Source organism: Acanthopagrus latus, chromosome 3, assembly GCF_904848185.1.
Source record: "Acanthopagrus latus isolate v.2019 chromosome 3, fAcaLat1.1, whole genome shotgun sequence".
NCBI lineage: Eukaryota > Metazoa > Chordata > Actinopteri > Spariformes > Sparidae > Acanthopagrus > Acanthopagrus latus.
The window spans coordinates 2175244-2202714 of record NC_051041.1 but is presented as its reverse complement, the minus strand read 5'-3'; the positions used below and the strand labels follow the sequence as shown (position 1 = coordinate 2202714).

At 45.7% G+C, this 27471-nt stretch overlaps 1 protein-coding gene across 8 annotated transcripts; it reads right to left on the bottom strand.

The window, feature by feature from the left end:
* Positions 1 to 628: 628 nt before the first annotated feature.
* On the bottom strand, positions 629 to 23347 carry chd4a (chromodomain helicase DNA binding protein 4a). Of its 8 annotated transcripts, none has more exons than XM_037093007.1 (41): positions 23195 to 23347; positions 22347 to 22504; positions 19133 to 19242; positions 18284 to 18526; positions 14780 to 14898; positions 14169 to 14434; positions 13771 to 13901; positions 13543 to 13681; positions 12438 to 12607; positions 12106 to 12339; positions 11813 to 12016; positions 11512 to 11720; positions 10827 to 10958; positions 10647 to 10746; positions 9439 to 9630; positions 7898 to 8098; positions 7668 to 7805; positions 7404 to 7525; positions 7138 to 7311; positions 6896 to 7037; positions 6611 to 6742; positions 6380 to 6497; positions 6070 to 6194; positions 5860 to 5952; positions 5606 to 5747; positions 5354 to 5523; positions 5064 to 5253; positions 4832 to 4921; positions 4523 to 4614; positions 4283 to 4416; positions 3984 to 4128; positions 3712 to 3865; positions 3506 to 3603; positions 3157 to 3415; positions 2875 to 2940; positions 2591 to 2782; positions 2384 to 2492; positions 2123 to 2255; positions 1419 to 1614; positions 1096 to 1271; positions 629 to 970 (listed from the first exon to the last, which is right to left on the bottom strand). In XM_037093007.1, exons 2-41 carry the CDS (start codon positions 22405 to 22407, stop codon positions 956 to 958), a joined length of 5916 nt encoding a protein of 1971 aa, XP_036948902.1. In that variant the 5' UTR covers positions 22408 to 22504; positions 23195 to 23347; the 3' UTR covers positions 629 to 955. The 8 variants fall into 8 exon arrangements, with proteins under 8 accessions (XP_036948902.1, XP_036948901.1, XP_036948905.1 ...); XM_037093006.1 differs by having other exon boundaries at positions 23061 to 23318; XM_037093010.1 differs by having other exon boundaries at positions 12438 to 12604; positions 23061 to 23317.
* Between the last annotated feature and the right edge of the window lie 4124 nt (positions 23348 to 27471).

Sequence of the window (27471 nt, the reverse complement as noted above, 5' to 3'; positions counted from 1 at the left end):
AACCCTCATTTGAAATGTGTTTAGCGAGGTCACAGTGACCTTTGACCCCTCAAGTCAAAGTGGCCTTTTGTTGTAAATTAAAATTAGAGGAGATTCCCTCGCAACATTCCTGAGATCCCTCGTTCACAACAAACGGGACGGACAACCCTGATAACGTAATTTGTTGGTCACGGCCAGTGTGGAGGCATTTTCACATCCATTGGAGTTAAATATTCTGTCAGCTGCAGACGGACTGATGAGCACAAAACAGATCCTAAAAAACAAAAACAGACCGCTAAACTGTCCCTTTAAAAACAAACAACAAAAAACCCAAAGATTACTTTGTCTACTCAAACTAAATCAGGGACTTTTCAGCTCTAAACCTTTGAGTCCGGTTGATTCAGACCTTTCGTTTCTGGTGGGAACCGGATCTGATCCAGCTACAGGTGAACTGTACCCAAGTGTGCATTGCATTCTGGGATGCCAGAGTGCACACAAAACAGTGAGTAGTAGCAGCAGCAAGCAGATGTAAAGCAGCATAGTTTGTGTGAGTGCATTCGATCATTTTTTTTTTTCTTCTGACGGGAAAGATTCTCCAAATTTAAACCATCATCGTCGGCGAGCTTCTGCCCAACGGACCACAGACAACTGCTTTATTACATTTTTTTATTTAGGTCCCAAAAAACCATCATAATAACATTATATCAATAATATTAATACAGAAATTGAAAAAAAGGAGGAAAAAAAAAAATAAAATAAAATAGCTTTTCTGTCCACAGCCTCAAACTTGGGTTATCGGGGGGTAAAGGATTCGATCCTCCAGAAAAACTCTGTAAAGTCTGTTTAAGGGGGAGAAAAAGTGAAGTGGGCGTGGCTTCAAGCTGGAGCGCGCTGTCCGTTATTTCTGCTGTGCACCAATCAGGAATGTCGAGGTGAGGCAGGGGGTGGTTTTCGAGGTAAAGAGCAGAGTTTCAGTCTACTGCTGCGACATCTGGAGGAGAAGACGGGAATAATCATTAGTTATTCATCTTATCTCGCATTTAAGACACTAAAATTCAGATTTCAGAGATTAAACTCCAAGTTATTGATGGCTGATTGACAGTTTCAGCTCCGTACCTGTTGTGTCTGTGCCTGTGTCTGTGTCTCGGGTCCTCGGCTCGCCAGCCGGCTCAGGATGTTCCTCTCAGACATCTGGAGTCGCACGGCAACCGGCGGTATCCGGGCGATGGTTGCCGGGAGGCGGGTGACGTCCGCCTTCATGTCGCTCAGCAGCTCCTCCAACTGCTTCAACACTGAGGGAGAAGAAGAGAGAGAAAGAGAGGGATGAGGAACTGAAGGCAGGGTTTTATTTCCTCCCTTTACTCTTTTTAAGACATCCTGAATGCTACGATGCTAACAGGAAGTCACAGCTGATCACAGCAGCCGACAGAGTGTCTCACCTTTGTGCAGGACGGCGTTGGCCGGTTTGTTCCCGGACATGGACTCCTTGCTGAGGTGCTGGTGGGACTCGGCCAGACACTCCACCTCGCTGAAGCGGGTGTTCAGGGCCATGGAGGGGTGGGAGGGGTCCTCCGACATGTTGAGGTAGGCGGCGCGACGCAGCTGCTCCTCGATCACAAGCGCCTGCTCCAACAGCTGGAGGAGGAAGAGGAGGAGGAGGAGGAGGAGGAGTGTCAGCATCACCGGGAAACCAACTTTATCATCAGATTATTGTTGACCAGACATATAAAGATAATTGTTAAGTGTCAGTAAGATTTATAATGTATTAATTGTAAACACTGGAGTCTCCTCATGGTCTGATGAGGATTCAAATTTTTGAGTAACCAAAAGTTTATTAGTGCCAATTAATTGGAAACTTGCAGAAAATCGTCCCAGAGTATCAGCTCAGGCGACAACGAGTCTCTAGTCAACACGACATCATCGGGTCGTTTATCACCACTCGTTCTGTAGTTACGATGTGCTGATGTTTGCAGGAAGACTGCGAGCTTCAGCAGCAAACAGTTAAAGTTTAGTTAGATTAGATTTTATGTTCCTTTGCTCCCTCATTTCATCTTCTCCTGCTTCCAGAGGAAACCGATCGCCGCTGTATTTACACGAACAAGAGGATCACTTGGAGAGAAGGTCAGATAATTTCCACCCGTACCTTGAACCTCCTGGCGAGGAACTTGTTCTTGATCTCCAGGAAGTTCCCTCGGTTGATCTCTCCTTTGAAAGGCTCGTTGAGGATGGCGAACTTGACGTCGTTCTGGATGTCCTGCCAGCGAGCGTAACCGTGTCTGAAGAGAGCGGCGGGTTAAGAGCAACAACTTCTCTGAGCGGACAAACAGACCGATCTGAAAACACAACATTCCTCCATTTACAGCGAGAGAGCAGCGAGCCAATCACAGGACGTAACAAAGGATACTGTATGATGCCGGCCAGCAGCCAGTAGTCATGGCGACGGTGCCAGATCTCATTGGTCTTCTTGGTGACGGTGGCGGCGCGCTCCTCGTTCTGCCACAAGGAGTGAAGCTCTGAGAGAGAGACGAAGAAGAAAAGACGTCAATTATTAAATCAAAACAACTTTAAACTACCTGTGTGTGTGTGTGTGTGTGTGTGTGTGTGTGTGTACCTGTGAATCCTCCGTCAGCGATGTTGAACATGAATCTGGTCTTTGCCTTCTTCTTCTCCTCGCTGGCAGCTCCGGCGGCGGCAGCAGGAGGTGTGGCGGCGGCGGCCGACGCTCCGCTCTCTTTGCTGCTGTCTCCGTTCTGCAGTTTGGTCGCCTCCTCCGTCTTCGGCGCCTCCTTCTCCTCCTTCAGATCTGCCGCAGGAGGTGAAAGGAGACACGATTAAACAACCAGGCGACAGAGCACGAAGACACGAGGGATTTAACCTTGTGAGAGAGTTTGGTACCTTTCTTATCGTCAGCAGGAGGCGTGGTGTCCATCTTTTCTGTCTTTTCTTCTTTCTTTTCTTCTGCTAGAAAAAAAAGGAAGGAAATAGAGAAGGAATATTAAAAGAAGACAAAGACAGACAACATTTTAAAAAGGTCACAGCAGACTCATAACACTTTTAACAGCAATTTTTCAGATCAGATCACAGCTTCAGTTTCATTGTGTTGATTATTGCTTTAACTTGTTTCTTTAGAAGCTTTTCTGACTAAATAAAACCAAAACAAAGAGTCAGACTTTGTACCTTTGACTTCAGAGTCTTCAGGTTTGACCTCTGACCCCTCCGTCTTGGCCTCCGAAGGCGACTTGGTCTCCTCTCCTCCCTCTGGGCTCTTCTTCTCGCCCTCTGCCTCCTCTTTCTCCTCCTTCTCCCCCTCCTTCTCTTTAACGCTCTCCGTTTCTCCGTTGCTTGGTTTGTCCGTCTCCATCGGCTCCTCTCCGTTCTTCTTGGCTTCCTGCTCCGCCGCTGGACTTTTCTCGTCGTCGTCTGGGATGGCGATCACCTGCAGAGACAAAGTCGATTTGTTATTAACACGTTCAGAGTGTAAAGATCCTACTTTTATTCACATCACTTGAACACATCGTGTCTTCACCTCGTTGCTGGTCTTCGCCGGCTCTTTGCCGTTCTTCTCCGGCTCGCTCTCCTTCTTCACCTCCTTCTCTGCCTCTTCAGTCTTTGTTGGGTCGTCAACTACAAATACAAACGACATTCATTCATTATGATGTTGTAACGTGGTTTGCAAAGCTCATCTCGTGCACAGAGACCTGAGCAGAGTGTGTGTTTGAGTGTGTGTGTTACCTGGAGCGGGTGTGTTGGGCTGTGTGTCGGCGGGGGTGCCGGTGGACGGGGTTTTTCCGGGGGAGTCCGGCTGAGCGGCGGCCTTCTTGCTCTCCTCCAGCTCGGCCATCCACGGCATCGACCACTGACCGTTCACGTGCTCGAACTCCTGGACCTGGAAAACACGACAGACGACGCGGTCAGTGAACACAACACTCATCGCTGCTTTCTTTCTTATTCTAACAGCAAAAGTTTTGAGGCAAGACAAAGTAAGAGCTGCTGTGTTTCGTTACCTTCTTGCGGATGAGCGACATGACGCCGATACGGGTGAGGACGTGTTGCCGTGACAACCCTTCTCTGGGGACGCCGTCTGCGAAGGTCTCGGCTCCGTCGGCTCCGGGCTCACAGAGGTGACGCATGAACAGAGAGACGTAGGCCCTGAAAGAGAGAGAGAGAGGAGTCGATGAAGGACACGATGAGTCGAGGACAAACATACCAGAGGCGCTGAAATAATCCGAGAAGAGAATTAAAGTTCATCCACTTCAGCGTTCGATCGTTCATATTTTAGCAGCAACATCGTGCCGTTTCTTACTTGAACTCTTTCTCAGATTTCCCTCGCAGGTCTCGGACCAGCCACTGGGTGGTGAAGGCATCCTGGGGAGGCATCCCATAACGCATCACTGCGTTCAGGAAGGCCTTCCTCTGCCGAGAGTTGAAACCCAACACCTGGAGGACAGAAAGCGTCAGACTTCACAAACAGCACAACACGTCTGACCCACAACAACCCGGTGGATCTTTGACAAACTGTCCCAGCTGATGTCGAGCTGCTCACCTCGATGTTGCCTCCCACCCTGGCCAGCAGGGGGGGCAGCGGTTTGTCTTTGTCGTTCCTCAGGCCCTTCCTGTTCGGCCTGCGAGAGTTGGCTGCAGAGAGGAGGACAGATGGTGATTACACAGATAATAAGAGCCGCTCTGCAGGGAGGCGAGTGAGCTGCATCAATTACATCTTTATTTTTTTGTGTATAAACACGATGTTGCTGCTCACTCGTCTTCATCTGGACATTTGAGTTCCTGTTCACTGTATTTGCTCTTTATTCAAGTGAGGGACGGCTTGAAATCAGTTCTGTCCGGTGGTCTTTACCTTCTGTTCGCTCATCAAAGTCCTCGTCTCCCTCCTCAGACGCCACGGAGTAATCTGACTGGCCATCGGACTGGTCGTCCTGCCAATCAGCTGCAAGAGAAGAAAAACCCCAAAGGAAACAATGAATGCCCTCCAGCAGAGAAAGTGCTGATGAAGCATTAAATGATCTCCACGACAACCACAAAACACCACGAAGAGAGAGAAGTTTCCAAAATTGGACGGCAAATATCACCTCTCCTCGTACCTCTGTCTTCTTGAGAGCCGTCGTTGTAATTGACCTGCTTTCGGATACGTTTGCCTTTGCCAAGGTTGCGAGCGAGATCCTCCTGCTGCTGCTCGTAGTGGTGACGCAGCAGCTTCTCCCAGTAGTCCGGATCCACGCTCTCCTCCTGCTTGATGATCTCCCGCTGCACCTCCTCCTCCTGAGCCGAGGGAAAGACGTGAGTCAGAGGGTGAAGAAGAACAGCGTCATAGTTGACAACTCACTGACTGTTGCTGCACTTCACATCTGCATCCGCTCACCTCCTCCTCCTCGTCTTTGACCACATACTGCGCCACCTTGAAGGAGCTCAGGTACTCGTTCATGCTCTGCAGCTCCGTGTCGTCCGTGGCGTCCTGGTTCCTGTCCAGCAGACGGTCGATGGCCTTGTCGTCGTAGTGAATGATGCTGCTGTCCTCCTCCTTGTTCTCACCTGAAAAACACACATCAGGTTAAACGACATGTTGGGTGTTTTCTCAGCGTCGGTAAACTGCACACGGGCGCCGTTTTCTTACGCTCCATCGCCTCGTCCTTGAAGAGCTGCTCCGTTCCAAACTTGAGGATGTCATCCAGTTCTTGTTTGGACATGGAGCCCGTCTTGGATCCGAGACCGGGTCGGACCACCAGGTGAGTCAGCATCATCTTTTTCTTGGCAACCTGGACAGAAGAAGACAAGAGAGATATTTATCACAAACTGCTCTCACTAAAACGTTTTTTTTTTCGAATGTCTTTTAAGCAACATTTGCTCGACAGATCCGTGTTTGCTCACCTGAGTAATCCTCTCCTCCACTGAGGCCTTGGTGACGAAGCGGTAGATCATCACCTTCTTGTTCTGGCCGATACGATGAGCTCTGCTGAAGGCCTGGACGCAGAGGAACAACAACATCAGCTGACCTTCCAAGAACTTTCCACAGTCAAAACAACTGTACAACACAAAAGCTAGCAGAAACAGACGGTGTAGCCGCGAATCCTGCCGTACCTGGATGTCGTTGTGGGGATTCCAGTCAGAGTCGTAGATGATGACGGTGTCGGCGGTGGCCAGGTTGATACCCAGACCTCCGGCCCTCGTCGACAGCAGGAAAGCAAACTGCTGAGCACCAGGAGCTGAGGGACAGAATACAGGAAGGAACAGTCACTTTACAGAGTGTTTTAATCACCAGCTGCCATGTAAAAAGCCAATTAAACACCATTAACTAATCAAATTTACATCATAATATTAAACGTTGAAGTGAAAGAGGAAGTAGGACTCAGACGGAGGATGAAAGTGGAGTTTGTGCTCTCAGTCTCACCGTTGAAGCGATCGATAGCTTCCTGTCTCATCCCTCCTGTGATGCCTCCGTCAATCCTCTCGTATTTGTAGCCCTCGTTCTCCAGGAAGTCCTCGAGCAAGTCCAACATCTTCGTCATCTGCAGCAAAAACACAGAAGCAACGGCTTGTTAGGAAACACTGAGATTTCTAGAGTTATCTCGTTGCAGCTCAGACTGGAAATGCAGCAGAGGACGTGGAGATGTTTCCTCACCTGAGAGAAGACGAGCACTCTGTGTCCTCCCTCCTTCAGCTTCCTCATCATCTTCTGCAGCAACAGCAGTTTCCCAGCAGCCTTTGTGAGAGCGCTGCCGTCGTACATCCCGTTGGGCATCTTTGGAGCTTCCTGTTTGGGGCAAACAATCAAAAACATTCAAACTCTCTTGATTCAACTCTTCTTTTCAGAGTACGAATCATCTTCTTCCTCCAAATAAATTCTACAAACGTGCCTTGACATATAATCTAAACGAAAGCAAATGATCTGACGTTTGTGTCTTACAATAGCAGCCGCGGGGAAGAGGTAGGGGTGGTTGCAGCATTTCTTGAGGTCCATGACGACGTTGAGCAGAGACACCTGGTTTCCTCCTCCTTTCGTGTTCAGAGCCTCAAAGTTTTTCGTCAGGATAAATTTGTAGTACTTCCTGCAAACGGACGACAACAACAACACACGTTTACCCTTTTTCTTTTCCCACCTTCTTAAACTCTTAGCATCGTCGCTTTCATTCCCTCCTCCTGACTCACTTCTGCATGGGGCTGAGCTCCACTCTGACGATGAGCTCGGTCTTGGAGGGCATGTGTTTGAAGACGTCGGCCTTCAGCCTCCTGAGCATGTGAGGACCCAGCATGTCGTGCAGCTTCTTGATCTGGTCCTCCTTCGCGATGTCGGCGAACTCCTCCAGGAAGATCTCCAGTTTACTGCGAAGAGAAAAGGACGATGCAGGAAGGTGAGTCACTGTCAGGTGGGATCGTCACACTGCTGACTGACCACTGGGAGTTTGTTCTCCTACCTGAACCTCTCAGGTGTGAGGAAGTTGAGCAGGTGGAAAAGCTCCTCCAGGTTGTTCTGCAGAGGAGTTCCAGTCAGCAGCAGTTTGTGCTGCAGAGGGTAGTTGTTCAGCACCCGGAAAAACTACAAGCAGGACAAACAAAGAGAAACACGTCAACAACAGAAACTAGAAACTTTCACTTCAGCCGGTTTATTAATCTTTTGTTCCAGCAGTTCAATGAAACCCCATTCTGGTTCTTGATGAGGTGATTCTCAGTGTCTGTACCTTCGACTGGTTGTTCTTCAGTCTGTGGGCCTCGTCCACCACCAGGCAGGCCCAGTCTATGGAGCCCAGGATCGCCATGTCGATGGTGATCAGCTCGTAGGAGGTCAGCAGGACGTGGAACTTGATCGACGAATCTTTCTGTTGATGAAATCGACATAAAAACGAGTTAAAACAAGTTTCAACCCGCTGCATTTTGTTGCTTTACTCATCTGTGTCCCGCCTCCTCTCACCTTCATCCTGGACGCTTTCTTCCCTCCTCGGATGGCGTTGTCCTCGAAGGAGAACTCGTTCTCCCTGATGACGGCTCTGCTGTCTTTGTCTCCGACGTACGTCACCACGTACATGTCGGGCGCCCACATCTCAAACTCTCTCTCCCAGTTGATGATGGTGGAAAGTGGGGCGCTGACCAAGAACGGCCCCTTGGAGTGTCCCTGAGGAGGCGACAGGAAGTCAGTTCAACATGTCCTACAAGATCACATCAGTTTTCTGAGTTGCAACTGGCAACTACGCAATAAAAACTGCACAAGTTAGCGTCACTGTCACAAGATGAATTACGCCAAATTGAATCCTTTTGTGAGTTTCATCTTGCAGCTGACTCAGACGTTCGAGGCATCCAAATTATGATCCCAGGAGATTTAAAAGCAATTTTTCCTGGTTTCGAAACAATGTCAAATTAAATTAGGGGAGCAGAACGTCACAAATGAAAAGTAGAAAACATCAGCATCCCTCAAAATCACTGTGAGGACGTGCAGTTAAACACTGATGGCTCCTTTACATACCAAAGAATTACTCGTCATAAATGCTAATGAGTGTTTTAAGAGGGAAAAAAACATCCTTCAGATATTGAAATCCAAAATCATGTTAAACTTCAAGCAAAGCTGTCAAACATTTTCTGGTTTTAGCTTCTTAAATGTGAAGATCTGCAGCTTTTCTTTGTCATTTCTGACAGTAAATGGTTGTAAATGAGAGTTTGAACAGCTGGTTGGACAAAAGAAGACGTCACTTTCCGCTAATTATGATTAATAGCAATTCATCAGACGACCGTCTTCTTGGTTAATTGATTCATTTGTTGAATGTCATAAAACACAAAGGCCCATCGTTAAAGACGAGTCAAAGTTAATGTTATATAAAAATTCTAGTTTTGTCCTTCCATCAGTGGAAACCCAAAGATATCAAATCTGCGATCACAGAAGACAAAAACATGTCAGAACTAGTTTTTGCAAATAAAAAGAGTGAACCTGTTAAAAAACATCCTGCTGCTCATGAACGCATCACGTCCTCCAGCTCTGAGCGTCTCTACATTTATTTACCAATGAGGGATCGATTAATACCTGCGGTTTGTAAAGAAGTCATCGACTTAGTTTCATAAACAGGGACGAGCTCCTGCTGCTCGGGCAGGAAGTGCGTTCTGGCCTCCCGCCTTTAGGTGGCAGCAGCTGCACACACGTCTGCTGTGTGAATGTTTACTGTCTGAGATCGAACTTAATGTCGTCAGATTTCACCTGACTAATACAAAATGGCTGAATGGCTGCCAGCCAATGGGATGACGGCTATCCAGAGGCAGCCACACACAGGGAGGGCTCAGACACAACTCATGAAAACAGATCAAATTAATGAGCTGTAAACTAATAATCCAAGTAATTTAATAATAATAATAATAATAAATCATGGAGAGGATAAACTTCAAAGTCAGAGCAACTTTCTGTGCCAAGCTCTTGTTTCAAACACACCAGAACCAGCACACAGACCCGCAGTGTCTCCCAGCACTCACCTCTTTATACAGCGAGTACAGGAAGACGGCCGTCTGCACCGTCTTTCCCAAACCCATCTCGTCGGCCAGGATGGTGTCGGTGCCTTGAGCCCAGGAGAAGCGCAGCCAGTTGAGACCCTCCAGCTGGTAGGGATGCAGCGTCCCACCTGTGCTGTCCAGGTACTCCGGCTGACGCTCGAACTTTATCGTCGGCTGCGAGGAAAAAAGACAGAGGGGAGAGAAACTGAGTCAAAGCGTATCGTGAGGATTATATTCTAATTCCAGCATATTCCTAACCTTGAGGCTGTTTAAGACCAACTGCTTTTGGAAACTTTCAAGACTTTTTGGTTTCAAGATCGTCAAGAATTCGTACAATTTACTGCAACTTATATCATTATTCATTCAGGCTTTAATCCAATCAACATCAGCAAGGAATGGAAAAGGTCAAAATAACCCAAACTACAGAGGAAAACTGAAAATATTAGTCTTAAAAGTGCATGTTGCATGTAGATGAATATACGGTCAGTTCGTCAAACAACGCCGGCTCCTTCTCAGCCACAACTGCACAGAAACTGTAACAAATATTACAAATACTGAAGAAAAACAGGTTCCACATGCTGAACTGTTTACAGAGAGCAGATAAGAGACGGACCAGAGAGTTTGACAGAGGTTGTAAAACGTAAACACGCCGCAGTCTGTCTGTCTTTACTGACTCAAAGCTTCTAAGTTGTGCAGAATTTAACATTTTTATCAGGATGTTCTTCCTGCAAACTGTTTGTTTTTGACAACATTTTAAATGATACTTGCAGAATAATAATAATATCTGATGTAATATCCCTGTTTTAGGATTCAAAGCGATCAGTGACGGAAGCGTTTGTCACATCATTTGTTGGAGGAGCGTCGAAATGTAAAATTCTGACTATCATTTCCGTATTTATAGTTTCTGGTGATAAATGGTATAACTTGCTTTTGGTTAATAGAGTTTAACAGTCTCACTTAATTATATAAATGCATATAATCCTATTTTTCGCCCTGTAAACACGTGTAAGAGCTGCGAACCGATCCAGCAGAAATGTCTTGAGTTTCTCCGTCTCTTGAACTCCACACAACTTTCCACTCAGTCGTGGTTCAGTTCTGGTCTAAATGCCGAGTTGTGATCATCTGTGGCTGCAGCTTTTTCCTCTGTAACTCAGTATAAAAAGTATTCAAATCTGTAAATCTTCACTCACATCCACCACGGGGTTCTCAGGAGGCCTGTCAGGCCGCTTCACTCTTCCTTTCACCTTGATCTTCTTCCCTGGTTTCCCTTCCTCTCCCATCATCAGCTCTCTGAAACAAAAACCACACAGTTAGTAAAGCAGGAAGTGTTTTGTGTTCGTGTGTTTCTGTCTCTGATGTCTCTCTCTCACCTGTGGTTCCAGTACTGCACCTTGAAGACGTCAAACTCCTGAAAGTCCATGTCCTCGGACTCCCAGGTGGCCTGGTCGTACTGCAGCTCTCTCCACTTGATCAGGTAGTGCACGTTGTTCTTCCTGTCCACACTGAGAAACACAGCGGAGACGGAAACATTCACTTTATGTTTGATTTGAACTTCATGTTATGACAAGTTTACATCACTTGAATACTTAAAGAGTCTCATTATTTTTTGACAGAAGTTGAGATCCCGACGCGTCACGGAAGGATTATGTGATTTTTGCGACCTAACAAGAATCTCTGCAGCGGCACAAAGCTCCGTTTATCAAAAGTATTCTGAGCCACTCGCAGCTCCAGCGAGGCTGATATTGCATTCGGCCTTGTAAGGAGTTCAATAACCTTCAGAGTGCTTGTAAATTCTTACTAAAAAAGGGAAAGGCCAAACTTAAAGAGAGCATCCTTGCAAAATAAAGGTTGAATAAATAACGAAATTAAAGTCATTTTTATATAATTTGATTAGATTATTACATATAATTAGATTGAGTGGTGCAACTTACAAGCGCAGAGACTTTATGAGAGAGACGAAGAGAAGATTTTACTCGGCTGTGACCTGAATGCTAGTGAAATTAAAAACACTTATTTGTCAGATGCGTGTGTGTGTGTGTGTGTGTGTGCGCAGACCTGTGGTTGAGGATGCGGTGGATCATCAGCCACTCCAACTTGATTCCAAAGCGGAGGTATTGCTCCTCCAGCTGTGCGTACATGGGGTCCTTGTTCTTCCTCTTGACGCTCTTGTCCTCCTCTCCCTCGCCGAAGTCGATGGGCGGCGGGTCGTCCATGTCGTTCTTCCTCTGGTAGTTTCTGAACATCACCTGACAGTGGAGCTCCAGCTGGACGGATGAAAGAGGACGATGGTTAAAGAGGAAAGTCGACCCGTGAAATGAACACAGTTTATTTCTCATTTTCTGTGACCTCCACACACCTGGAGCTCTGTGACCCAGGAGCAGTGCCAGTACGACATGTTGGACCACTTGACGAAGAACTCCCTCTCCGGCCGCCCTGCCAGCGGGGCGGGATCGGGGGCGTCGGCTGCAAGGTCTGGAGGGCGAGGGACAGGTGTGGGGGAAGGAGCATCGCCCCACCGCCACGTCAGGATCTTCTGGACCTTCCCCTTCATGGGTGGACACTGCAGGGGCACCAGAGAATCATCAGAACATTTAGTGTCTTTCGTTTCCAGCTCACACCTTCTAAGGAACTAAAATAAATCCAGCTCACCGTGCAGCGGGGGCAGATCCACTCTCCGTTGGGGATCTCTGGGAGCGGCGGGTTGAGGCAGTGGATGTGGTACGACGAGGGGCACTTGTCACAGCAGAGGAGCTCTCCTCCATCTTTACACACCCTGCAGAACTCCATGTGGTGGTCGTCCTCCTCCATCTCTCCGGTGTCGCCGTTGTCTTCCTCGGCATCTGAGCCCTCCTCCCTGGCTTCCCACTGGATGCCCTCCTTCTCCTGGAATCAGGAGGAAAAACACAGGTTTCTTTTACTCCCACTTTCGCTTTTGAAGGTTCTGATCTTGGTTATAATCTAATGTTATGCGTGCTGCTTACACAGTGCGGGCAGCTCCAGGTGCCCTCGGGGGCCTTCTCCATGTCGGGGTCCAGGCAGACCATGTGGTACGCTCTGGGACAGGTGTCACACAGGATGATCTCTCCACCCTGCTGACAGACCTCACAGTAGTCCTGGTGGTCCGTCTCATAGCCGTCCCCGTCCTCTGCTTCTGGTTGCAACAGGAAAACACTTTGACCACAAACGCCTCCTGACATTTTCACATCTGACTGACACGCAGGATGTGCGATACGCGCTCAGATCCCGGCTGAGCATTCATGACATTCTGCTGCTGTGTGTTTATGTTGTCTGTCGGTGGAAAACCCACTCGCTGAGTCATTTTTTCCCCCTCAACAGAAACATCAACAGCTTCAGCGGAAGTCTTTCACAGGGAAAATATAAATATGAGTTTCGCCGGGTGAATCTGATCTTTACTTCTAACTTCTCAATCTTTCCAAAAGTTATAATGCACAACGAAGAGTTTTCACATTTCGTCAGAGAAGTTTTAGCATTTCTCAACAATGTGTTTGACTTTTTTTGGAAACAAACAAACTAAATGTGTGTTTCGGCTGCTTTCAGGGGCTAAACGTTCAGCAACTTTCACCTCAGGTCCTCGGAGAACAAACAAAACCCTCACAACAGTTCAAATCACGCTGAATCAGCTGTGTATCGGATCCATTTGGACTTAGCGGCCTCTTCCAGTTGCAGAGTTAAAATTCACCGGTGACGCATCTGAGCAGCGCTTCGGTCTTGTGACAGCAGCTCCAGGGGATGCGTCAGTCAGCACCGACCAAGATGTCGTCCTTCTAAATATACCGAACTGTGCTGAGTCAGTGGCAGTGACTAATGTGTGTGTGTGTGTGTTTGCATGCGTGTGTGTGCATACACCTCCTCATGTTGTTGTTGTTCATTCCTAAGACGTTTAAGGCTTCACCCTGCATGCAGTTATTACCATTCACCGCTGTTTGTTTAACCTGCAATCTGCCGGCTTTATGTGAGGCCGCTCGCAGCTGGCACAGGTAGAGCTCTGACTCAGTGATTGGTTCGACTCCCCGGAGTTTACACAATGGCTGCTGTGAATGTAACGGCGTCACGGTGAAGACGTACCTTTCTTCTTCTTGGGTTTGCTCTTGGACGGCTTCTTTTTGCTGCGGCTGCTGCGGCTGTTGGATCCCTCCGAGACCGAGACGCTGTTCATGCTGCCATCCTCGAAATCACTGTCCACATCAGGCTCATCCTCCTCACTCTGTGCATCATGAGAGACAAACTCATTATATAAAAAAAAAAAAGTGACGTGTGCACAAGAAGAAAACAGACAGGAAAGACGGTTCCTACCGATGAACGTTTCCGCTTGCTGTTGAAGCCTCCCAGTTTGATTTTAAGAGGAGCCACTTTCTTAGTCTTGGCGTTGTTCTTCTTCTCTTGTGGTTTAGGTGTGGTCTTTGACTTCTTGCGGGCGTTGGGACCTGCCAACACAACACAGAAAGGTGGGTGTGAGTCACGCACAGAGCCGAGGAGAAACAGAACAAAGAGCTGCCTTAAAAACACAAACAAGGTGACTAACGAAAACAATGGATACAAGGGACGGGGCTGAAACAAACACTTGTTATACTGAAACTTATTTTCTAGATTAATCACTTTGTTTTTTTTTTTGGTTCAACTCCCCCTGGTAGCAACAATCCCCTCTGATTCCTTCTAGCTGAATACTGAGTGATGTCTCCTCCTCACTGTACCTTTGCCTTCCTTTGTCTTGGCCTTGCGTAGCGGCGGCGCAGGGGGCTGCTGAGGCTCTGCGGGGGGCAGCGGCGCTGCAGCGGCAGGGGCGACCTCCGCCACCATGTTGTCGACGGCGGCCGGTACGTTTGCGGTTGCCAGCGCTGCGTTGGCAGCAGCGGCTCCTCTCAGGGGGTTGTTGGTGCTGAACTCGCGCCACTTGGCGCCCAGAACCATCATCATCTTGGACACGGCGATCTTGGGGTTCTTGGCTGCGATGAGGGGCCTGGAGAGAAGGAAGTCAGATTCAAATACGGTGTGATTCATGTTTTCAAACTGTCTTTTGTTCTGCATGAGTCAAACAGGAATGCAGTGACACACTTTTCTGCAGTTTTCTGAAGGTACAATTTTAGCCCATTTTTCCTTTTAAAGCTGGTCAATCTAAATCTTAAAGTATCTTATGTTATAAAATAAATGCAGGAGTAAAAACATTGTTTGCCTCCAAATTATGGTGGAGTACAAATACCAGAAATTCAGTGGCAACTCTCAAATTCGACTTCAAGATATTATATTTTCATCACCGGTGTGTCCAATCAGTAAGTCTCTATTGCAAATATCTTTGTGTATCTACCTGACAAACTGGCTGAAAGCCTTGTAGTTGGTCAGGGAGCGGTAGTCTTCCTCGGTGAAGACGTGGTCGATATCCTCCATGCCCCAGTCATCCAGCAGCTGGGACGACGACTTGGGCTCCTGCAGGAAACAAACGACGACAACCTTCATTAATATCAGAGCGACAAAACCACACAACCAAAGATTAATAAAAAAACCTGTCCACTGAATAAAGACTAGAGGGAGATACATCAATTCAATGATGAACGATGGATGGACGAGTCAACACACTGCAATCTGATAACACAAGTTATCCTGCAAACAGCTACATGATTTAAAACTGTATCATGGCAGTTTTGTGATATCAGCATATATTGTATCGCTGTGCAAAGAATTAACATATTATAATCAATCTTTACAAACAAATACATTTAGACTGCGACAGACGCGTCAAACACACGTGGGTAAAACAACTGTGAAACCTGGACGACTCGCTGTGACATAATATAAAACAGCAAAGACCAAATTTCAGAATGTAAACAAACAACAAATTGCACCTCCGCTCAAAGACAGTCTGATCCAACTGAAGAGTCACAAGTAAAAACTTTACATGACATCAGACAGCAGCAGGACGATACAGTCGACGGGCTTTAGAGAAAAGATAAAATAACTTTCGGGATCAGAATCAACCATTAATACTAATCTGATCAATTTATTAGATGACCAGAATGTGGAGGAGAACCTGGTTTACAGACGAGTCCCAACATGTTTTAATGCTGTTCTGCTCATAATTCAAAATGTGCTAAAGAGGACAAAATGACTCAACGTTATTCACGACACACGTATCTGATGTAAGAAGCTCCTGCAGGACGATTACAGCGGATCACACTCTGACCGAGTGACAAACACGCAGGAACGACTGGGAGAGTTTTTAAAAAGCTGCTGCTGTCCTTGTTTCGTCACAAAAGCCGAATCTTCAACCTCACAAAAACATTTATTTCCCCTCCCTGCGTGTCAGCAACAGCCGTTATTTCACCCACAATGGACTGAATAATGTGTCCCAGGTCCTGAAGTTATCTGTGGAGGTCCTAAACACGGCCACTTAATTTGGAATTAATTCTGATTTTTGTTCATTCAGAAATGATGGTGACATTTGAGGTGATGATGATCTGAAATTAAACGGATGCTTAAAAAATAAGTCCATCAAGTTTCACCAGCCTGACTGATCACTTTTTCTTTCTTTTTTTAAATAAAAAAGATAATTCCTCTGAACGGTTTGGTTAATTTGGGAGTGTGTTAACCAACGGATGAGACTGCGGTCAGTGATTGTCAAGTTTAGTTTCATGTGATTGTTGACTGAAAGTTTTTGCGTCACTCTCATTCAATCAAAACACGTAAACATCCTGTCAGGCTGCAGGAAACTGACAGATGTGAAATGTGTTGTTACTTTTGACGTTCAATAGAGTAAATGAGCGATCATAATAATATAGATTGTATAATATTAATAAAAACATTTTAGTTGGAGGCTAAAAAGTTTCTAAACTTTGTCCAAGCTGTATTAGTTTAATTTGTGATTGTTAGTGTTGATATGATCAACTCAAAAAAGGCTGAAACTTGAGCTGCAACTGACAATTATTATAATTTATGATGCTTCTTTATAGATTTATAAGAGAACATGGTTAAAAATCAGTTTTTCATCATCATTATACCCTCCAGATTGCTTGTTTTGTTAAAAACCAAAAACAATTTCATTTTACTGTTACAGAAAGACAAAGAAAACCTCAGAATTCAGACTGTTTGCAATTCAAATCATACAATTAATTGGATTTAATGGATCCTTCCGCTTGTCTGAGCTTAATAAATGTGAGAATTTGCTGCTTTTCTTTTTTATTTTAGCAGTTCTTGAGGAGTCTTTGGGGTTTTGGACTGTTGGTTGGACAAAAGAAGAAACGTGAAGACGCCACTCAGTGAAATTGGGATGAGAATCTAGAATTAGTTTTTTTAGTGCTTTAAACAAATCAAAAAATAATAATTTCAGTTGGATACCAAACTTCAGAGTGGATTTACTCCTATAAACTTTACTACTGGTCAATAAACCCAATTCATTGCTGACTGAAGCTTTTCCTGAGCAGGTGAGCAGCCAGTTTTCAGCCAGGTAACCTACACCCACCCCAACACCTTCCTCCTCCAGCCTTCCTCCAAAAACAGGACAAACAAACAGAAAAAAACCTGCTTCCCATTCCGCTGTCTTCCAGAGCGCGCTGCAGGAAAAAAAAAAAAAAAGGATGGAGGGCGACGCAGCCGATGAATTAAAATGTGTTTATCTAACCAAAAAAGAAAAAAAAAAAAAGGGTCAAGAGCGCAGTGCAGAGCGGCGCTAGGCGGGGTTGCCATGGTAACAGCATATATGCCTTACACACCCCCGTCCCAGACACACACACACACACACACACACACATCCCAACACCACCCCTTGCATAAGTGTCATTAACTACAAGGCCCCCTATTGGCCACCGGATTCTGAGTCCACCAGGCGCAGCTCTTTGTTTAAGCACCTCTCATATCACATAGACTCCATTACAGGTGACACAGTCAATATGTGATCGTCACGGACCAAACAAAAGGCTGCTACTAAAAGTTATGTCCCCCAAAAATAAAATAATGAACATGACAACAGAAAGGTGCTGAACATTTTAGCTCCAGACCGCAGTTACATGTTGTTACTGTACACTTAAAAAAATAAAGAAAGAAAGGGGGTCACCCCAGAGGTTTGGCCCAGTTACTCAACCTTACACATACTTTACATAACAGCTAATTATTCTGCGGCTAACGATGCTGCTGTGTTCTTTAAATTTTAATGTGCTTTTTTTTTTTTTAAACTGTACATTTCAGCAGAAGCTTTAAACTCGCACAAGAGGCGTTATCCAGCAGTTTTCCTTGTTGTCGAGGGTTATTTTTGATTATTCAACATAGTGCAGACTTTTAATTCAGCCTGTTCTTAACCACATTTACACAGACATAAATTAACAGTCTGCAGATTTGACTTTGTGTGATGAACAGGAACAAACGGCTACATGGGAACGATACAGAAGCAAATAAAAAATCTTGTGTAACTGTGAAAATTGTCCGGTTTCACTCCAATAATCAAACACATCGAGTTTTCCAGGGAGAAATGAAGGAAGCAGTTTAACATGAGCAGCTCGCCTCCTTTACGTCTCTGTTGAGTGGCGCACCTGCACCGCGCACACGGAGAAAATGGCAGCGATTATAGAAGTTTATGAGCTAAATACCTGCAAACGTTTCAATTATCCTAGAAACAGGTTCAGCTGGGTGGCGTTTGTGAATGTGGGAGAAACTCAAACTATTTATTGTGCGGTTTTGCTGCACAAGGCGAGCACAGCGTCAATATAATTAACTGTAGTCGCTGACGAAACAACTCGTAGCAGGACAATTAAAATTTGACTGAAGACTTGTGTGTGTGTGTGTGTGTTGACAAACTTCTCTTAAACATTAATTTGTCCCTCACCGAGCCATCGTCATCATCGTCGTCCTCGTCTTCCTCGGGCTCTGGTTCCTTCTTCCTGGAGGTGCTCCTTTCGGCGCCGGTGCTGCTCCTCTTCTTCTCTTTGCCGCTGCTCCCCCTCTTCTTCTTTTTGCGTCCAGGAGTGTAGTCGCTGCCCTCGCTGTCGGAGCGCTGGACGGGGACGCTGTCCTCCGCCTCCTCCACCGCGCCCATGTCCATGGGCTCCGGGGAGCTGATGGGAAGCTCCTGGAACAAAGGGGGCAAAGACAGACCTCAGGAACAGATTTCTTTCTAGAATTCAACTAGATTCTCTCACTGCACGGTAACATGTATAGTAAAGGAAAGGGTTTATTCAAAATTTTAAAAAAAAAGAGTATTCATTGACTCTCAGAATTAAATTGGAGATCCAAATATTAACTTTCAGCCTTTTTTTCTTGAATAACTTGTGAGACCCTTTGACATCCAGCTTCTTCTCTACTGATAAAAGTAGATATGCTTTAGAAAAAGTTGCAGTAAAAGGAAAAAGATCTGTATAAAAGGTTTTGAAATGCTGAACACGTTCAGCAAAAAAAAAGTAAATATAAGCCAGAAGTAAAAACTTTTGTTTATTAAATATTACCAGACGGGGTCAGGTCGTGTCGTACAATCATAACTGCTTCCCAGCAAATTTGACTTTATCTGCTGTTTTGCCTGCATGAGAAGATTAACAATCCTGCAGACAGTCGTCCTTCTTCCTGAGTGTGAAGCTTCATGAATGGTGTCTGAGCTGTTTTTTTTCAAACTTTATACTCTTTCAATATGTTTTTATACGGTTAAGCGACCACAAACACACACAATGATCCGCGTCCTCACCTCTCTGCGTGACCGCCTCTTGCTGCCCTTGCTCTCTTTGCTCTTCTTGGCCTTCTTCTTCTTCTTCACCTTCGGAGTCTCGGTCTCCGAGAGCTCCTCTTCCTCATCGTCTACAAGTCGGACCAGCGGAGACATTTCATGGTTTAGATATACAGAGGAGCGACTGTGTGCCAGTGTGATAACGTTACTGAACAAAGAGTCGTGACCAGAGCATGTACGTCAGCTGACAGATCGGGCTGTAACCAAAGCACGAGCGACGCAGCGGTGAATTCTGAATGTGGTTTAGTTTGATTATTTTATCTGTCAACTCAGCAGGTGAATAACTGAGTCATCCAGCCGCTTCTTTTAAGTTTAAGACCAAACTGTTTAACACTACTTTCAATTAACTTTCTCTCAGGTCAAATGTATTTGTTAGTTTGTCCTGTGTGCTTTTCTTTGTTTCTATTGTTCTTATCCCTTTCATGTGTTAATGTTTTATTCTTTTTGTGTTCACCGTCTTTTATTATTTTCACCATTTCCTCCTCGTACCGTCGTCGGTGTGTCACCTGCAAATGTGCTGCAAAATTCATCTTACTCACCCCATGATGTCACGTTTCAACCGGGAAGTTTGATTATTTTCATATGCTGTCGTCACACTTTAAAACATCACTGAATGTGTGAGGTATTGATTAATAGAGCGAGTGTTTTAATTTTCAACAAACTACTTTTTGGTTTCCAACACAAGTCGGGGTGCCGCGAGGCTGCAACCACATTCACCTCCTGCCAAGTGGTCTGTGATGCAAAGGGGGGGCCTGAGAACCAGGACTAGTAGAGGACAAGCTAGTGGTCTGGGTTCCTAACCTATTTAACAAGTTGCCCTTAGGGGGGTGATTCGAATCAGTTTTGCTCTGGTGGTTAAAACTGTCGTTTACAGCTGATTAGTCATTATGATTTACTACACAGTGCTGCAGGCCTGCTGACGGAGGGGAGCACAGTCCAGTGTTTGCATCAGTGGCTCGGCACTCAGAGCCTATTAATGTAATTGACTATGGTTAAAAAAAAAAAAGTAAATGGCAAGCTGCCATGAAGATGCACCTGGTAAGGAAGACGCTTTAATGTGATGAGATTTTAGGTCGTCTAAAGGAGAGCGGGGCTGTGTCTGCGGCTGCACAGCTGTAAACTCAAAACCATCTTTGAGTGCCGTTTAAATAAAATCCAGCGCTCGATGACAATGTTTCTGTAGTTTCTCAAAAGCCTCTTAAAGGCTAAAAATGATCTTCATCCATAAACTTGGAGCAGATGTCGGATCTTTTTAGCCTTAAAATGCGTGTGGGGAAAAAGGGCTGGCGTGAAACTGTGAGATCTGAGCTTCTAGACACTTGAGATGATACTTCACCCAAGACTCAGAACATTAAACACAACAGTATTAACAACACTACTAAAAGGAAATAATGTGTCATCTCAATGTCAGCAGCAGAGACGACGCACAAGTGATTTGCAATTTACTCATGAAAACTCGCAATTAGAGCTGAAACAATTAAATTTAAGGCAACAGAAAATTGATCTGACTATTCATGATACATATAATGACTGAGGTTTTAAGCAACATCAGTCATAACTGGTTCTAACTTCTCCAACGAGAGGTTTAGACACTTTTTGTACTTCAAGATTAGTCAGGGATATTAGGATAGGGGTCAAATGAAAGTCAAATTAAATGTGCTGCATGATTTTCAGGGATGCAGAATATTCAGATGTGTCACAGAATAGACAATCAAGTTAAACAGAAACATATCTGTTGTAGATTAAGATTCCTAATATAATTTCCTTGCATCAGACGTTCTGTCGATGACATCTGTAACTTTGTTGTTCTGTACACAAGACATCTATTACATGTCTGACTGGCCTGGGAGAGGGAACCCTTCTCTGTGGCTCCTCCTGAGGTTTCTTAGTCTTTTTTACCTGTTAAAAAGATATTGTTCCCCCATATATGGCAGGTTTCTTCTCACTTGAATCGAAGGTCTAAGGCCGGAGGTTGTCACTTATTGTACAGATGTGATTGAGATTTAGCGCTGCATAAATAAAACGGATTTGATTTCTACTTCTGTATTGATGGTCGTACAAAACAAAAACATCTGGAGATATCTTGCATGGGACTTAAATCATTAATTTCTGACCATTTATGCCCTGATTAATTAACCAATTATGAAACTAATCATTAGCAGCAGCTCCACTTGTGACAAACCAAATTCACAAGCATTTCTGGAGCCTGATATCATCAACAGGACAGGAAAAACAAACATGAAATATAATGTCATGGCTACGAAATCCAATTAAAGTGGCTGTTCAGGGGGGAACAATAACCTGCATTCATTTCCCCCCCCCCCCAAAAAAAAAAAAAAGCTCCCCGTTTTCCACACTTTTCGGTATTTTCTGCTCCTGTGTGTAAGCAGTTTGTTTACACAGCATCACCTGTCAGGTGGAGACAAAGCCAGCTGGGTTTTTTAGACGAATAAAGACGCAGTTTCTGGGTCGGTCTTAGCGCTCGCAGCTAACTTGTAGGACTATTTGTTCTCAATGGTTCCGATGCGTGCGGCGCGCGTGCTCGTCGGAATCATACAAAACTGTAAACAATGCGTTGTTCGGTCGCACGAGCCCGAGTGATCAATAAGCACGATAAATCGATCAGATGAACATATATATGTGGTGTGTAGATGTATAACAGCTATGTGGTATTATTTGTACTTTTTTTTTTTCCTTCTTCCCCACACTCAAATCGAAGGCGCCGGCCATGAGGAGGGGAAGAGCCGCTGAACGTCATCCGCCAGCTTCCAAGCTAACTGGCTGCCTCCATCTTGTCATCGACACGTAAAAGATACCGGTAGCTGGCTAACGTTAGGCCCCGGGAACATGCCGGTCAGTCGGCGTGTGACTTCGCCACTATGCATCCCATCAGCCATCACACCGCTTCTTGGTTGTGGTTTTGGGTAAAAAAAAAAAAAAAAGTGGATGATTTATTTCTTATAAAACATACCGAGGGAGCAGTTGCAAGCCGCGGGAAGTGTTTGCTAATGTTGCCGCTAACGTTAGCTTACCCGGTAGTTAGCTGCACTGAGTTAGCGGGCGCTTTGCTAACGAAACATGATTGATATGAATGTCAAAAAACATCTGCTCATGCTAGCCCTACGAGCGGCTGTGAACATTAGCAATTTCGGCTAACAAATGAGCCTTGTCTTACCGTGCATCAACCGGTCATCCGCGGCTCCGTAATCGTCTCTGTCATCCTCGCTTCCAGACATAGCGGACAGCAGAAAAACTTTCTATTTAGTTAGCTAACAGTTTAGCTAACTAAATAAAGTTATTTGTTTGTGGGGTAATCCAGAGTTCTGACCCAGTCTTGAGTCGGTCCAAGTCGTGGTGTGTGTTGTGTAATTAGGAGAAAGCGGAGGGGGGGCAGCCGTCCAGGTTTCAACAAGGGAAATAAGAACAAAAAAAAGAAAACGGAAGTGAATATTTAGCAGCAAAGAGCATTCAAAACACAAGCACCCGGTAAAACACGGAGCCAGCTAAAACACTCACAGCATGGACGATGAATCTTAACTTTATCTGCCTTTTAAGTTGGACAGCTCACAAAGATTAGCACCCTACACTCACTCCATCTCTCCCTGCGTTCAGGCTTGACATGCCATCTTGCCACTATCGTTAGTTTCCGTGCCATTAGCATGCGTGCTAGCCGAAGCTTGACCGGCGGCCAGGTTCAGATTTGAGCCGCTCACACACACACAAACACACATATCTGGCTGTTAATCGTGAAATATCTAGTGCTAACAACCCGGCATCCGAGGCCATCTCCCCCCCCACCACCACCACGACCACCTCGAGTAGATTAACAAACAATGAAAGCCCACAAATTAAACAAAAAAAAAAAAGAAAAGAAACTGAGGATACTCACAACTTGAGATTCACCCCCCCTAAAAAAAAAAAGACCCAAACAAAAACAAAAAACAAAAACAGTAACTCCAGGCTCACTTTGTCTATCAATCAATACTTGGAAGCTGTTTCTGTTTAAGCTAACGGTATACATACAATTTAAATATATTTCCGTGTTTTTGTGGCAGCGTGTGCGCACGACGCCGTCTCCTCTTTCTCTCCCTCGCACACTACCACACACCCCGCGCGCGCGCACACACACACAAAGAGATCAGGGGGCAGGCATCCCATAATATCCCCCCTCTCATACAGACACACACACACACACACACACACTCTCACACTTCAGTCACCCCTCCCCCACTCTGCATAGTTACCTTGCAACGTACAGACCATAATAGTCAACTCACCCCTCCCTCTCCTACAGTCTCTTCCCCATTCCTCCATGCATGCACACCCCCCCCCCTTTACACCTCCACCCCCTCCCTTAGCAACCGGGGTTACCATGGAGACGCTCACCCCCCCCACCCCCCGTGCGGCCATCCCATAATAGTAATGAGCGCAGTCACTGACATCCCTCAATGAGCATAACTCCAAAAAAAGAGAGAGAGATAGGAGGAAGGAGGAGGAGGAGGAGGGGGGGGTTGAAAAGGAAAAAGCGTCACATGGCAACTGTGTGTGCCACATGACTGCTTAACTTGAGTGTGCATGTTTGCATGTATGCGCAGGCACTGTACTGTATACGAGCCCGGCTGCTGCACGCCGCACATGATCCTGAGGGCTGCGGCGCAAAAAAACCCAAAACAAAACCAAAAAAAATTTAAAAAAGAGGCTTGAACAACAACCTCAAAGGTCACCAGGAAAAAAGTGGAGGGGGGTGGGGGGGAGACACCAGGTGACCCAGGTGTCACCCCTGGAAAATCTCCGTGATGGGAAGTCGTCCGGCGTGAAGTGTGTGTCCCCCCCCCAATAACAAAATATAGCTCGACTCCAGGAGTTAAAAAGTTTTTGTGGGTTGGTTGCACGCCTGGCAAAAAAAAAAAAAAAAATGCATGGCCCCTCCAGAAGGAGGAGGTCACGGAGGTCAAACTGTAGTCAAAACCTTCAAGTGTTGCAGCTCACACACACACACACACACACACACCCCAAAAGAAGAAACAGGGAGCCCAGAACAGTACAAGAGCCAAGCCAACAGCTGAGTTAAGCTGTCTGCACACACACACACACACACACACACACACACACACACACACACACAGGCTTGCTCCACAGGCTGCCTGGAAATGCATTGCAGTCAATGGTGGGAAAAACGTCTGGGTCCTAGACAGCTTTTTCCCACCATTGACTGTCTGTAGTACATTCAGACTGAGGGGTAAAAAAGCAGAAGATTCTGAACGACGGGAGGAGAATCAACGAGGTTCACGTCGGCTGATGTTGGAGACGCGTATTCGAGGGCCTGCGAGGCGTCGGGATGAGTTATGTGTTGTTATTGTAGCGCCGCAGGACGAATCTGCGCTCCTGCTGGAGTCGCACACAGGTCTGACGAAAAAAAAGAAAAGAAGCCCCGAATCAACAGCTGAAGGACAACGTGTAGCCAGAAGTATGTGGACGCATCTCAGGTCCAAACCCAGATACTGGATGATGACGCTACTAAATCACGAGTGTCAGGGTCCTGTGATCGATATGAGATGAGATTATGTCACCATAAAACACAAAAACAAAGCAAAGTTGTTGACGTGACCTCAGCATCATTTTAGCTAAAAAAAAAAACTGAAGGGAAACACTGACGGATAACGAATGTTAGCATTTTGTACGTATAGGCGACTGTTTGTGAAGGAGCTGTGTTTGGAACAAATGATGACACAGGAATTTCAAAATAAAGGCATATTTTAATATCAAAGCGTCAACTTTTCAACGTTCCTGTCCTCATGCGTCGCCCTGTGGCATCACTGTTAGCGTTAGCGACATGGCTATATGAAGCAAAAAGCAAACATTTTCACCCAGAGCTGTTAAAATCAGAGTAAATCAGGCAGTTGTTTTGATAAGTAATTGATAAGAAACACATATCAGCAAGGGAGCAGACTTTGACCCAACACCTGAGCATCTGTTCACTCTTGTTTCACCTCTTCTTCTTCTTCTTCTTCTTCTTCTTCTTTGCCTCCATCAGCAGGCTTCTTCTTCTCTTCCAGTTATTCCAGTTGTTCCACTGTCTCCTGTGGAGAGAGACCGGGGAAAACAACGCCTCTTCCTGTTTGGATCGTGTCATGGCGGACCTGCTTCCTTTGTGACGTAATACAACCTCTTCTGTCAAAGAACGTTAAAGGCAAGGCGAGTTTATTTGTTTGGCACAATTCAGACACAAAGCTAAAAGACATCAAAAACAGAATATGGTATTGATATATTGATCCAGACCGATGTATCAGTTTGTAATGTCGACAGGTGTAAATAATCTAAACCATCTCAGCGTGAAAACATCTCAAAATGATGGATAATTCAAGAATTATACAATTAAAACTTAATCAATCCAGAAAAAACTGGAGCCTGAAGACAATCATACATCAACGCAGCTCTCAGCAGACATATCTGATTATTTCTCATTGACCTTTCTCTTCCTGTTTCATGATGATAAAGCCTCAGGCACAAAGTGCTGCATCGGTTAATCAATGAATCGATTAGTTGTCAAATACTAAATTAATTGTCACTATTTATCAGTATTCTTATGAACGATTTATCGATTCCAGCTTCTTAAATGTGAATATTTCCTCCTCTGTGATTGTAAACTGAATATATTTTGTGTTGTGGACCAAAAAAATCAGACATTTGAGGACATTTGATCGAGCACTGATGGATTACTGATTGATTACTCAGCAATGAAACTAAAGTTTAGCTGCAGCCTCACTGACCGACCAGCACATTTGGGATGAACTGTAATATGAGCTGGAACCTTATCGGCCGACATCAGTGGCCGACTTCACGTTAAAAAGGTCGTGTTCAGACGTCACAATAGAGCTTCATCCCAGCGGTGTTCACTGAGGTCGTCGCTCAGGATGGTCGAGTTCTTCGACACCAAACCTGGCAACAAAAGCCGTCTTTAACAGAGCGGCCTTTTGTGCACGAGGGGCACTGTGTCACGCTGAATCAGTCAAAGAACACAAAATATATACATACTTTTTTACTGTTCAATGTATGTTTCAGCATCCGGAGGATCCAGTCTGGAGAATTTGCAAAGGAGATATCGACAGCTGGTGGTGATTTCCTGAGGTGAGTGTGCCGCGTTCGCTCATTACGTCTGACTGATTGTGCAGTAAACCGGCTTCTCGACCACCACAACAACAGATTAATCACTTATTGCGACGCTCGCGAACCTCGTTGCATCATTTTTTTTTTTCCCCCCAATGAGAAACTGGAAATATTTGTGCAGCGGCGAGATTGTTTCAATCTGTGGAGGATTTATGAACGTGCTTACAAATTATTCATGTCAGCATATTGTTGCAGCGCCCTGACATTCTGGCTCTTAACCCGCTTCAAGCTGTTTCCCTCCTGGCCCGTCTCTCTCTCTCTCTCTGGGCTTGGAGCTAAAGGCCTCGCTCCCTCTGGCCTCGTTTCCTCCAGTGGATCAACAGCCGCCTCTGACTCAGCACACCTTTTTATTTTGACTCTTTCTGTCCCTCCTGGCCTTTTCTTTTTCCTTTTGTCCCTCTCCGACCGTCCGACACAAAGACCGACTTTAAACTTCTTTGTTTATATTTCCTTTCCATTTCTTCCTTTTTTCTCTCCGACCTCGGTTTGCATCTTTCTCCCCCCCTCCCCCACTCGTCTCCCTTTTCCTTGACTATGGACACAGTGTTCATGTGTGCATTTGGGGAGGAGGAGGAGGAGGAGGGTGGGGGGTGTAGGATGAAGGGCTGGGAGGTGGTGGTGGGGGGACATCCCATAATCACCAATCAGAATGAAACTGGGGGCAGTTGTCATAGAAACCTCGTGCACGGCTCTCCAGGCCCCTCCCACCACACTCGCAGAATTGCATATCACATAATGATAATAATATCATTTCTGAGGCAAAAAGGGAAAAAAGGAAGGAGGGAGGGAGGGAGGGAGGGGGACTACAGACCATAATAGTGCTCCTGTGCTGCTGGTCGCCATGGAGATAAGCAGAAGGGTGGCGGTGGCGGTGGTGGTGGAGGAGGGTTACAGGCGGGGTCAGATTATCATGTAAGTCAAAATGCATACCATAATACTTCTTGACTGCTCACCCTCCTCCTCCTCCTCCTACTCCTCCACCTCCTCCTCCTCCACCTCCTCGCTTCAGACAGACACCATCTCCGCTCCACCTATCCTGCTGCCCCACAGCGCTTCGCTCTGAAGCCGCAGCAGATAACAAAGTGCATATGGATTCGATCAGACCCAACATGTCTGCCACGCCAGATAACACA